The sequence below is a fragment of the Eschrichtius robustus genome, chromosome 2 (assembly GCF_028021215.1).
Source record: "Eschrichtius robustus isolate mEscRob2 chromosome 2, mEscRob2.pri, whole genome shotgun sequence".
NCBI lineage: Eukaryota > Metazoa > Chordata > Mammalia > Artiodactyla > Eschrichtiidae > Eschrichtius > Eschrichtius robustus.
The window spans coordinates 116,586,327-116,600,245 of NC_090825.1; the positions used below are offsets into that span (position 1 = coordinate 116,586,327).

The window sequence follows — 13,919 nt, forward strand, 5'->3', positions numbered from 1 at the left end:
AAAGGGTGGTACTGGCACCTGAGTGGACTACTCTATGAATGGAACAATTTAAGGGAATACAAAAATAGATCCTGGGCTTCCCTGGTGGCGCAGTGGTTAAGAATCTGCCTGCCAATGCAGGGGACACGGGTTCGAGCCCTGGTCTGGGAAGGTCTCATATGCAGCTGGGCCCATGAGCCACAATTACTGAGCCTGCGCGGCTGGAGCCTGTGCTCCGCAACAAGAGAGGCCGCGATAGTGAGAGGCCCGCGCACTGCAATGAAGAGTGGCCCCCACTTGCCACAACTAGAGAAAGCCCTCGCACAGAAACGAAGACCCAACACAGCCATAAAAAAATTAATTAATTAATTAAATTTAAAAAAAAAGATCCTGGGCTTCCCTGGTGGCGCAGTGGCTGAGAATCTGCCTGCAGATGCAGGGGACATGGATTCGAGCCCTGGTCTGGGAAGATCCCACATGCAGTGGAGCACCTAGGCCCATGAGCCACAACTACTGAGCCTGCGCGTCTCGAGCCTGTGCTCCACAACAAGAGAGGCCACAATAGTGAGAGGCCCACGCACCGCGATGAAGAGCGGCCCCTGCTTGCCGCAACTGGAGAAAGCCCTCGCATAGAAATGAAGACCCAACACAGCCAAAAATAAATAAATTAATTAATAATAATTAAAAATGAATATCTGCTTATAAAAAAATAGCTGAAACAAATTAAAAAGTTCAAGAAGAAAACAAGGTATAATTGTGTAGTAGCTTTGCCTTCTAAGTGAAAAAAACAAAATGAATACTTAAAAAGACTGGAAGATGTCTAGATTTTTAAAAATTTTGTATGGAAAAACAAACAACCAATAAAATGTTTGCCAAGAGTTAATTTTTCTTTAATACAGTCCCTATAAATTAAGAGGTAAAAGCTCAACAACCCGATAGGTAATGGCAAAAGATATAAACAGTTAAGTGATGCTTAACCCTAGTTAATGCAAGTAAAATCCATAGCTTAAATTCCATTTTCCAGCAATCAGATTTACAAATAGAATTTGATAAGTTATCAAAGGAATAATTAGTTCCAATTAAAATTCCAATATTTATGTTTATTAGAACATAGTTATGCTCGTTTATTGACCAATCGTGTCTGCTTTTGCACAAGTGAAGAGTACTTCTGACAGACTATGGGCCTTGAAGCCTAAAATGCCATTTGACACTACAGAAATTTTGCCTGACCACTGCTCTAGAACAGCACTGTATAATTAAAAGTTCTGCAATGACAGAAATTTTCTCCAAGCTGTCCACTAGTTAACTATAGATACTAAGATTGAGAAAGTGAGTGTAGATTATGGCTGTTGTACAGTGACAGCGTAGGTTTAGAAAATGAGGGGTTTATTTTAAACTGCACATAGACGTTGACATGTATAGGGTAATATGTACATAAACTTTTGATTTTTGGCCACACCATGGGGTGTGCAGGATCTTAGTTCCCCCACCAGGGATCGAACCCATGCTCACTGCAGTGGAGGTGCCGCGTCCTAACCACTGGGCCGCCAGGGAGTTCCTGTACCTAAACTTTTTAATACTAATGCTTTGAATAGCAGAAAATAGGAAAATAAGACTTTAGTGTGTCACCACCTTATAAACCACCTTAAAACTTAGTAGTTCGGGGCTTCCCCGGTGGTGCAGTGGTTAAGAATCCACCTGCCTATGCAGGGGACACAGGTTCGATCCCTGGTCTGGGAAGATAGATCACACCGCAACTAGGGAAAGCCTGCCCGCAGTAACAAAGTAACGCAGCCAAAAATTAAAAAAAAAAAAAAAAATCTACTAAAAAAAATCCTTAGTAGTTCAAACAAGTATTAAAATTCTGTGGGTTAATTGGGCTCTGCTGGGTGGTTGTGTTGTTCCACATGGATTTGGCTGGGGCTACTTGCCATCTGGAGGCTTCACTTTGGTGGGCAGATGCCACTGGCTGTCACCTGGGAGCTCAGCTGGGGCTGTTGACTAAAGCACCTTGATTCTTTTGATGTGGTCTCACAGCATGGCACTTGACTTCCAAGTGGATGAAAGTAGATCTTAAAATCACTTCTGTGTTCTATTGTTAAAAGCCAATTACAGGGACTTCCCTGGTGGTGCAGTGGTTGGGAGTCCGCCTGCCAATGCAGGGGACACGGGTTCAATCCCTGGTCCAGGAGGATCCCACATGCCGTGGAGCAACTGGGCCCGTGTGCCACAACTACTGAGCCTGCGCTCTAGAGCCTGCAAGCCACAACTACTGAGCCCACGTGCTGCAACTACTGAAGTCCCGCGCCTAGAGCCTGTGCTCCGCAACAAGAGAAGCCACTGCAATGAGAAGCCCCTGCTCGCCGCAACTAGAGAAAGCCCGCACACAGCAAAAAAGACCCAACACAGCTAAAAATAATGAATAAATAAATAAATTTTTTTTAAAAAGCCAATTACAGGGCCCTTAGAGGGCAGGTAAGGGGGAAATTGATACTACTGTTTCATAAGTGCGGAAAAGGATTATTTGTGGCAATCTTTAATTCACCACAAGCATATATGTGTGTGTGTGTATATATATATAAATGTTTATGTTTATAGGAAATCCTTAAAATATACAAATGGTTGATAGTGGTTGCCTTTATGTAAGGGAGTAGTGGTTGGGGAAAACTCTTTGTTGTGTGCTTTGAATTTTATTATATGTATTCCTTATTCCAAAACTTTTTTTTTAATTTATTCATTTATTTTTGCCCTCGCCGCTACATGGCTTGTGGGATCTCCCTGACCAGGGATCGAATCCAGGACCCCTGCAGTGGAAGTGTGGAGTCCTAACCACTGGACCACCAGGGAATTCCCCCAAAACCCTTTTTTAAGCCCACTTCCCCTCCCTTGCCACTGCTGAAAAAGAACCACTGGTTAACAGTTTTCTGTTTTTAAATAGCCTAAAGTATTGAAATGGCCTGGTTCCAGGGCATTAAATCTATTTAAAAAGTAGATGGTGGACTGCCAGGAGATTCTGAGATTCTGCTTTGCTGAAGGCAATCCAGTATAATGCTTTAAAGCTCTGGGTTTGGATTTATTTAGAACTGGAGTTCAAATCCTGGCTTTGTCACTCTTTAGCTATATGACCTTAGGCAGGCTTTCTTAATCTCTTACATAAAACAAGAGTAATGGTACTTTACTCTCAGAATTATAATGCATTATCAGCTACTTTGTGGTGTCAAAATATATGTCCTCAATCAATATGACTCTTCTGCTTAAAACTTTTAAAGGTATTCATTATTAGCTCAAATGTAGACTGTATCCTGGTGTTTAAAGCCTTATTCCAAACTTGTCACTTAGACATTTCAAAGTCTCAGCAGAAATACTTGCTTCGTAGCCTCTTTATCATCCCTGGTGTACCACACCCACTGCCAAGAAACCCAAATGTGAATAGAGCTCTTGATCCATCTCTTCTCATAGCCAGGCCCACCTTGAGGCCAGACTCCTTGTCCAATCTTGATCAGACTGGGATCCTCAAGAGCTGGTAATTTGTCTTATCCATCATTATATACCCACCCTTGTACACTGTCTTTCATGAAATTGGCATTTGATGACTGAAATCTTGTATCAATTTGGTTTCCAATGTGTCTTTTTGCTGTTGACCCACTAAGCAGATCCTCAATAAATAATTACTCAATTGAAAAAGTCTGCCTTTCCTTCTTTGTACGACCACCAGATTGCATTAACAGCCTGTACAAAAGCATGGTAAGTGCATATCTGAACTAAGCATGCATTCATGTTTCTGTCTCCAGAGAAGCAGAGACTCTTTTTTTCATCTAAGATCTGGGGAGAACATAAAGTGAAGTCTTATCCAAAATCAGTTGGAATCAAAGACTCACAGAGTAGAAAGCAGATCTGGTTTCAAGTGAAGGAGGACCCAAGATTCACTGAACATTTAGGATACTCCCAAATTTCATTCCAAAGTTAACTATTTAGTGGGCTTAAGCCTTACTTATTCAGGGGAACCCCAGTTCTTGATGTATTCTACCAAATGCCCTCTCAAAGCCTGTAGAAAATCATGCAACATAATGGAGATGTGGGATTACAGTTGCACGCTTCACAACGGCTATTTAAAAATTTTCCTTCATGCAACTCTAGCCCTTTCCACAGATGGCTTAGTCACAGAAAATTGAAGTCACCTGACTATAATTCCTAATGAAAACTCGGCACCATCCTCTCCATACCGCCTGTTACAGTAAAGACATGTCTCCTTTCTTCAGATCCCATCCTTTGAGTAGTGTCCAATATGAATTATCCCTTCTCATCCTGTTTTTTTTTTCAACCAATCCTTTCCTAAGATAACTCTTCTGCAAACATTTTAATTGTTCCCAAAATTCTCCCATAGTAAAACAAAAATCTTCCCCAACCCTGCTTTCTCCTCTCTTCATAGCCACTTTTTCTGCATTTGGTAGTTTCCCTCTTACAGCTTTCCATACACTCAGCAGCTCCCGACTGAACTTCCTCTCCCACTTTACTGGAAGTCCACATTGCTACATCTTTTGTAGGTTTTTAGTCCTAGTCTTGACCTCTTGGTAGCATTTGACCCTGTTGATCATTTTGGCCTTTAAGTACTTTGGCTGGGCTGTCAAGGCAGTACAATTTCTCTGCCTCCCCCCTCTTCGCTTTTTTCCCCTACCTCTACTCACTTGGTCTCTTTTGCCATTCAGCTCTACCTGATTGCTTTTTGTCCCAAACGATCTCTTCAACATTCTACAGGTCTCTGCTCTTCTCCATCTTTGCCCCCTCCACTATCTTCACAGCGGACCTAGAATGATTTTTCAAAGACACGACTCTGAGTTAGCATACTCAAGATTTTAAAATTTTCAGGGCTATTAATCTGACTTGTATTCACTAATTTACCTCAGGTGTCAGTTGACTGCCTGTCCCTCTGCGTTTAAACTTGAAACCCCAGGGAAATGGCCCTTTCCTCCGGCCTTATCTATACAATTTCTCAGGATTTCCACATGTGCTATATACTCCTTTGCTCATGGGGTACTTGAAGGGTGTTCTACGTTCAAATTCACCAAATGGCTGCGGCGGTCTTTTCAATAGCTGTCTTCCTCCTCAATGACCCTCTGCATGAAATAACTGAAATCAAAAACCACTTAAAATGGTATCTGGCCCCACTTCCTGGCCCTAACTACGACCCCTCAGCAAATTATCAGAGAATACCAGAGAGGACAGAAATTGGGTCTAGGCCAGGGATTCCTGCGACTCGCTTCTAACGCATACTCTTTTTAAGTTTTGCACCAAGCAATATGGGGGGAGTCGAGAAAAATCCTTTGTGGGGAATGGGACTCGAACACGTAAACTACGGCTCTCCATTTCCCGCCATAAGCGGGCTACAGGATTAGAGAACAACGACCGCCGCTGAGGGCGCGAGCGACGTGCGCGCGCTGAGTAGGGGGAGGGGCAGAAAGGGACCGAGGTGGGTGGGGGCGAGCTCTCGCGAGAGTGGGTTTGTTCTTGGGCTGCAGCCGCTGCTGCCACCTCTTACAGCGCCGTTGCTGCGGGGGATTGTGGGAGCTTCAGCGTCCCGCTCGCTTGGAGAGAGGTACCTCTCTTCCCTCTCCCTCTCCTTAAGGTAGGCGAGAAGCGGGTAAGAATCGGGGTGGGGTGGCCGGGGGCTCTCTGCGTCCGCCGGGAGGAGGCAGCGACGGCGACAGGGACCGCGGGGAGCCGGCGGCGCGCCTTTCTTGCTCGCTCCCGCTCGCCCGCTCTGCCTCCCTCCGCGCTGCGTATGTGAGCCGCCTGATCGGCGGCCGCCATGTTAGGAGCGCAGTGGCGGCGCAACCAGCCTTCTCGTGCGGCGGAGGTGAGCGGCCCCGAAGGGAGACACGCGGCCAGGCAAGGGCCCAGGGTGCGGCGGGAGAGTCGGGGGCGCACAGGGCAGCCGATCGGCCGAGCTTCCTGCGTCCTGGGCTTGCTGTGGGCGGGGGCGGGACGACGAGCCCGTTACACGCGGACTGCAGCGCTGAGGGGAAGGGAGGAGCGCTCGAGGCCTGAGGGACCGGCTTATCACAGGGGGCCTGCCGTTTGGGGAGGATAGTTAAGATAGGGCCAGCCCCAGATATATTCGCGCTTTTTTCCCTTTTGCGCCTGAAAATGTGACCCAAAATGGAGGATTTCGTAGACTCTGAAAAGCCTAGCCGTTTGAGCGGCGTTTTTTTTTCTGGTGTCGCGGCCTTCGCTCCTTTCGCCCATCGTTTCATAGCGCCCCCTAAGACTCCCCTGTCCCCTGCCCACACACAGGCGCGCGCGATTTTAGCCGGACCTCAGAAACAATTCCCCCCCACCCGCCATCGGGTAAAAATGGCCGAAAAATGAAACGTTAACGCTTGTTTCTCGTATTGCGTCGTGGATAAAGCCTTCTTCAGTGCGCTGCGAGGCAGGAGATTTGTTGTTTAGAGAGACACCTCACATTCCTTTTCCTCTTTATTAAAATACTATCAGTCTAGGGTTCTCTAGAGAGGATGGCGTGGTGTGGGGACCTTCCGGTTTCCAGACAAAGGGTTTAGAGTACCCTGGTGTAGTCGGGGCATCGTTGTTCTTTTCGTTGCCGGCGCTGTGCCATGTTCTGTGTTCTACAGGGACTTTTCCCATTTACGGCGGAGCAATATCTCCAGGTGTTTATCCTGCTCTGTGGCCCCATTCTGTGGCATAGGCTTATTGGATCAGTTACAGTTTTCCAGCGAGATATTTCTAGAACAGTTATGGCGATTCCGAAATTCTAGTCTTTCAGGAGCGCTGGAATAGTGTGCGAGTCGATTTCCCAGGTCGTAGTCATGAGATTTTGCATTGATGCTGCGTTCTGCGTGTTGAACAGAGTTTGGTTTAATATTTTTAGATAGTCGACAAAACAGTTTTCTCCCAGGTAAATTTAAACAGCTGTACTCTGCGGGCAAAAATTATATTTTAGGCTATTTTCATACATGTTCAAAATAAAATTTCCTTTTAAAAAACTAAATGGTTCAGTCACCTACGGAGTCTCGACATAATCGTTTCACGTTAGTATTGTTGTGGAAATCAAGAAGGCGGGGAGGACAGATTTTTGTTGCAAAAAACGCTGTGTGACTTTTATACTTAACTAAACTTAAAATTAAACACGATTGAAGTACTACACGAAGGTTCTTCTGGTTGGTTATGTAAATAAGACTTGGAAAAGAGATTGTTAGCCAGAAGCGTTTGTGTTGAAAGTGCCTTAAATTGGCATTTCTTCCTTTTACGTTATATGTTGATAACGTTAGCGTATACTTTACCCAGAGAGGAAGTTTTCACATTATCATCTTTACACATCTCCCTTCTCAGCTTTGTGTAAGTGGAGTTGCGTTTACGTAGCATTTTGAGCTAATTAATTCAGAAGGATTTAACCACCCTTGACCTTAAAACATTGTGTATGTTAAAGGAGTCTTCAAACATACTAATTCTACTAATGCTTTTAGGGAAGTGTAAACGCCAAGTATTATTACAAGTCAATGATATTTAAACAAATTTTAACAACTGAAGAATGCAAAGAAAATGTCTTACATAATTTAAGAAATAACAGGTAGTTCAAATTCCTAATTTTATAGACGAGAGAATTAAACCCCAAGGAAGTCGTTGTTATGTAGTTAACCAATGGCAGTGATGCCACTGTGTTCTAGAACGCTTGCATTTTGATTGGATACTTGATTCACGCTCTGCATGTTATAATAAATAGGCTTAAAAATGTAAGAACTATACAGGAAGTTATCCTGTAAATAAGGGAATAATGTGTCAAAGATTGGTGTACATAAATGTTAATGTTGGTTATTAAGCATATTAAAAATCCAGAAGATAAAACATTTGGAGATCTACTAATTGTAGTGTGGCCATCAAGTGGTAATCTACACAGCTATTTAGAAGTGTTTTAAGAGGAGAGTAGTGATGGGGAAATTATAGTGGAATATAGTACTCATTGGGAAGAAAGTGTAATAAAACTCCACTAATACCGAATTTGATGATTTTTTGTTGTTGTTGTTTCAAGGAACATATAAATAAGCATAAAAATAGAGATATACCCAAAATTTTGGCTCTGGATGTTGGCATTGTGGGTCATTTGTATTTCCTTCTTTTTTTTTCTGAAATATCCAGAAGACGTTATACTTACTTTTGTAATGAGGAAAAATGAAACATTTTTTGTAAATGCTAGAACTGCTGAAAAGACTATCTCATGTTTTGTTTTTTTAGGATCTCATGTATTTTTGAGGGGAATTGAGATAGAAATGAGCCAGCTTCTTGAAATCAAGTGCAGAGTGTTCAAAAGTGACAGAAAGAAGTGCTTGTGTAAGATACTCTTGTTATGTATGTACAAACAGAAATCTGAAGACATTCTTATGTAAAATTACTATTAGGACTAATAATTAGATTATGTTATGAACTGCAGCCATTAGCTGTTTTTAAATGATCAAAACTAGAGAATTGGGTAATGGTCTGTTAGGTGGTGTTCTTAGCAGATCTTCTAATTAAAAGCCTGTGCTTTGTTTTTATATACCTCTCTTAGTTAGAATCGCATTAAAATTGTACCACACTGTGGCAACAGGTTCTAAGTATACTTGCCTGACTTAAGGTTTGGGATGGACTATACTAAATTCATTGTGGGTGAGGTGGAAGGGTTGTAGACAGTGTAGTTTTGCAATTTTTTATATATGTGGTTATTCCATGGTTAACACTGTCCAGGAAATTGCTTTAATTTAAAATTCCTAGGTATGTAGTGGGTCTTCTCATTGGACCATTAGGATCAAGGGTTGTGACATGCTTGTTAAAAGGTTTATAGGTAGAAAAGCTGTTTAGTGGATAAAGGCAGAGTAGAGAGAAGCCAGTGGATTAAGAGGACTTTGGATATGTAGCCTTTAAAGTACTTTAGCTTTTGACTTACCGCAGATGATACTGACTGTAAGCTTAAATATAAACTGTAATACAGTAGAAGTTATATGATAAATGCTGTGCTATCTTTCCTCACCTGAATATAATTTATTGCTGTGGCAGGTCTGAATAGATGCAGTACCTTTGATGTGTTGCAGCCTTCGTGTGATTTTCCAGTTGTAGGTCAAGCCTTAATGTCCGTATAAAGGTTCAGGAGTTGCTGAAATTAAAATTTACATGAAGTAGCAATGAAAGCTTATGTACAATTCTTTTTAATTAAAATTTTTTTAACTTAAAATCTTTTAACTTAAAATTTTTAATTATTAAAGATTTTAAAACTGTTCCAAAGCTTAAGGCTAATTGATATAAAATACTTGGTTTTTTTCTGGAAACTGTTTTAAATAGCAAATCTCTGCCTTCCTTTTGTAGAATACCAATAGCCTGTGGTTGTTGGTACCTGTCAGAACAGGTTAGTAGGAAAACAAAGAGGGTTCCCGTGGTGGGGGGGGGTGGGATGATAGGTCTTCCCAGCTCTTGCTGTTGGATATGCTGCTGGATAAGAAGAGCTAAGAGGGGGGAAATGCCTGTAGTTGATGTCATAGTTAGCAGTAAATGCAAATATGGAAAGTAATCTGTTGATACTAGAGTCTCAGTAGGATCTTTGATTTGTAGTATCATAGATTGTTAAATAGACAACTTTCTGGTCTTTAAAGGTGATGTGTATGGTGTTTTTTTTTCTCTGTGGGAATTTCTAGGATAGTAAACATTTCCCTTTGGTATAGTCACTGATAGAAGAGCTTATACCATATGTGAAAGTTTAAAGTCAAGTGTTTGAACACCTGAATCACACAGTAGGTGGGATAGGAACAGTAATAGCAAAGAAATACAAACCTTTGTACTTAAAATATTCTTGGGACTTCCCTGGCGGTCCAGTGGTTAAGACTTCGCCTTCCAATGCAGGGGGTGCGGCTTCAATCCCTGGTGGGGGAGCTAAGATCCCACATGCCCCCCCCCCCAGGGGCCAAAAAACCAAAACAGAAGCAATATTGTAACAAATTCAATAAAGACTTTAAAAATGGTTCACATCAAAAAGTAAAAAAATCTTTTCTAGCTGTGGAAAGATGTGGAACAACAACAATTTTAATGCTTAGTTATGTTTCCTTGTGTGGGCTGTGATATTCTGGGAAAGCAGAATGGACGAGGGAACTTTACACTTAAGCATCAGGAGACCGAGAAATATCCATAACAGCGTTCTTGGTAATGACAGGAAGTTGGAAACAGTCTAAATGTTCATCATCTGCAAAACAGATAAGTGTATGTGCCATAATGGTATCTATATTGCAGTGAAAATGTAGATGTAATTCATGTGTAAATCAGTTTTAAAAAGTAAGCAATACATACATTTTAAGCCAATTTGTATAAAATTCAGAAATGCAAAGTTAACACTTTTTAAAAAGATAATATGTCTATTAAGTGGTAAGACTTAAGAGACTGCAGAAGGGGAGGAGGAATCACTGGAAATTGGTAGGTAGACGGTATCTAAGGTTTTGTTAACGTTGTTTCTGAACCTTGGTGTTTATATACACTGGTTTGTATAATGTGTGATATAAAGGGGGTGGTGCTGGGCCTTAAGAGAATTACTAGTATTAAATGGAGAACGGAGAGACACATTCCAGCTAATAATTGTATTTGAGTGTAGACTTCATGTGGTAAGTAGTAGAGAATTGTGTGTGTGTGTTTATTTATTATTTATTTATTGGCTGCTTTGGGTCTTCGTTGCTGTGCGTGGGCTTTCGGGGGCTACTCTTTGTTGCAGTGCCTGGGCTTCTCTCGCCGTGGCTTCTCTTGTTGAGGAGCACGGGCTCTAGGCGCACAGGCTCAGTAGTTGTCGCCTGCGGGCTTAGTTGCTCCGCGGCGCGAGTAGTATATTTTTGAAGAGAGTAAAATAATGAGTGATATTTTAGGAGGCTTATATTGAAACCTGTGAACCTGGATCCAATACATGGATGCCATCTGGAAGGCAAGAGGACAGAGTATCTCCAGTAAGGTTATGGCAGAGGAGATAGAGAGTTACGGACTGCATTTCTGAAGGATGAGAAGGTAATTTAAAGGTAGATTGGAAATGGAATGAAGAAGGAAGAGGTTTAATTTGTTTACTTTCATTAGAATCCACTTCTCTTCTTCAGTCTTACTTGTCTAGGTTACTGCCAGTCTTTAAATCTGGTCTTTTAAAGCAGACTTCTGGTTCAGGAACAAAGTTCAGATTTTAAATCTGACTTCAAATAGAAAGGGATGAGACATGGTAGTATAGTTGATATATGAAATAGTGCAGTGAAAGTGAAAGGTGTTTATGTCTCTGGGCCAGTCCTTTTACTTCTAGTTTCTCATTGGTTGTGAGGATCAGATTGCATAAAGTAGATGATCACTATGGTGCTTACCATGTACCAAGTCTTATGAAATGGGTGTTATTTTTATTCCCATTTTACATACCAGGGAACAAACACAGAGATGTTAAGTAATTTGCCCAAGGTCACACAGCTATTTTGTAGTAGAACTGGGATTCAAATCCAGGCATTTGGGCTCTAAAAATCGCAGTTTATATCAAATCAGAGAGTTGTACAAATGTTTGTGGAAACCAAGAGCAGTAGATCATAAAGTTGTGAGTGGAGGGGGAACATCTTAAGAGTGCAGAATGGTGCCTTGAGAAAAACCACAAATTTTGCTTTGAAGTAGAGAGGAGAGTTAGCCAAGTTAGTGTCTTAGGTCAAATCAAGAGTCAAAATTGCCTGTTAAATGGAATAATTTTCTTTCCTGTACTATGAATTTACTTCATTAGTTTTCCCTATTGCTTAATCTGAAAATGTTTAATGTCTAGTTGATAAAGTCACTAGGAAAAAAATTTAAACCTAGGAAGAAGAAAAATGTTCCAAGTCTGAATAATAGGAATCCTTTCTGTGGATTACCGTGAAGATTTCTATTTTAGCAGATGAAGGTACTGTGTTAGCCTAAGGATCAAGAAGTGGGCTAGAAGTTGAATCCAGGTCTGTGATTGGATTAACACCAACAGTCTTAAAGCATTTAAAAATAATACTTGTTTTTCAGTCTTCCTGGGCACGACACTTTATATGGTTTTATCTTTATTGTGTGCTGAGGTGCATATTGCTTTATACAAAACTGAAATTAATAGAGCTGGATAAGCAACAAGGATATACGGTATAGCACAAGGAATAATAGCTGTTATCTTGTAATAACTTACAGTGGAGTATAATATGCAAAAATACTGAATCACTATGCTGTACACCTGAAACTAATATAGTATTGTAAATCAACTATACTTCAATTAAAAAAAGAATCTGGGACAGTATTTCCTAGGGGGTTTACTATTTAAATTAATTAGTTTTTTTAAAAACTTAAGTCACTTAAAGGCATGCCATACTGAAATGAGATTATGGCACTGAAGAACACAGACTAAAATATAAGTTTTTAAAGTGGCTCAAGCTCAATATATAAAATTGAATAGTTCCTCAGATAACAATCTTTTTAAAAAATCAAACCGTTAAATGAAATACAAGTTGTAAACATATATTGGGAAAACATATAGTGACATAAGCTAATGTGAAAATGAAAATTTACTTAACACTCTAAAATGGAAACTATGTTGATAAGTTATTTATAAAGCCATTATAAATTTAATAAATGAGAAACTTTAAGGAATAATTAACCTAACCCTGTATTTTAATTGGAAATGAGTCAGTTGCTTGCTTTAAAAGTTCTGAGCAGAGTAGTCAATGCTTTAAATTACTAATAGTGAACTATCCCTGCCATCTGTTGGTGAAATGGTTAGGACATTCTTACTGTATTGGTATTGTTGGTTGCTACGTGTATTTGGCATATTTTCGCATGAATAAGTTAAATCACAAGGGTGTTTGACCTTGATAGAACTTGGAAAATCTGAAAATTTCTTAACAGCCTTTTGTGTTTTTAATTCAGATGGGGAAAATACTGTAAGAAACTATTGTTTTTTAGCTGTTTGTTAAATTTTTATGTGAGATTAAAGGGTTATTACGAATTTTTATATGAGATTAAAGGGTTATTATAAGTGGTTATTTCTTTCCTGAGCATCTCTACAAGCCTTTATGATTATACCATCTTAAAATTAGTTGTTTTTAAGAAGTGATTATTTCACACAATTGTAAACATAGTCAAAGATCCATATGATGGTATTAGATATCTTTAAAACATAGCATTTTTAAATTTAGAAGCTGAAGATTTTTTTCTATAATGTCTTTTAAAGAAGTAGTCTGCTTATGGTCATTTCACTTCCTGCTAAATAATCCTCTGAAAGAATGAATATGTAATAGGACTAATAGGTAATCTTTATTTTACATAGGAAATCGAAATATGGAACAACTATTTGTTTTCTCCATGAACTTTCTGGATGTGTTAAGCTTTCATTTGTTTTCTGAAATATTTTAGTTTTCCATTTTTTTTAATTGTTGAAGAAAATAAATCCAATAAAGAGTATCAGATAGTATTCATGGAATGTGGAGGTTGAATATGATTAACTGAAGCTTATTTCTTAACCATACATACAGATACTTGTTCAGCTGTTGAAGGTGAAGCTAACATCTTTAGTAGCACTTATATCATGAACTAGGTTTAAGTTCCAGGTTAATAATTCAAATTGTGTATTAAAATGAGCTTTCAATCTGTTCATTGAGAATTTGAATATCAGACTGTAGTTAAATGGCATTTGTAAAGCAAGCCTAATTAGTCATTCTTTTTCTGATGTTTTCTGGTTGGGGGTGGTGTGGAGGTACTTTCTCTTTTGGAAGTGAAAGATTCTGCATTAATGGGCATTTAGAATTTATAAAGAATTTAAGTGGGTAAATTAGATTTTGATATTACATTCTAGGTTAGTTATCTCGAAGTATTTTCAAGCTTTATTAAGCTCTATGAAAAGGCAATTGTATATAATGATGGGAAAAAAATACAGTAAAAGAAGCTAATCTTTTTAA

General features: G+C 39.9%; 1 protein-coding gene across 6 annotated transcripts in view; it reads left to right on the forward strand.

The window, feature by feature from the left end:
• MATR3 (matrin 3) overlaps positions 1-13,919 on the forward strand; it is a 49,957-nt gene that overhangs the window by 13,137 nt on the left and 22,901 nt on the right. Inside the window, exon 1 of one of the 6 annotated variants that reach the window (XM_068535969.1) lies at positions 5,481-5,602. The exons of 2 other annotated variants lie outside the window; for them this stretch is intronic. Coding sequence is in view for 1 of the 4 variants with exons in the window: in XM_068535973.1 (XP_068392074.1) it covers positions 5,786-5,833 (48 nt within the window). In the remaining 3 variants the exon portion in view is untranslated. Of the gene's footprint in view, positions 1-5,480; positions 5,603-5,657; positions 5,834-13,919 lie in introns of those variants that run through there. 3 more of the 6 variants (XM_068535974.1, XM_068535973.1, XM_068535970.1) reach the window with 3 other exon arrangements.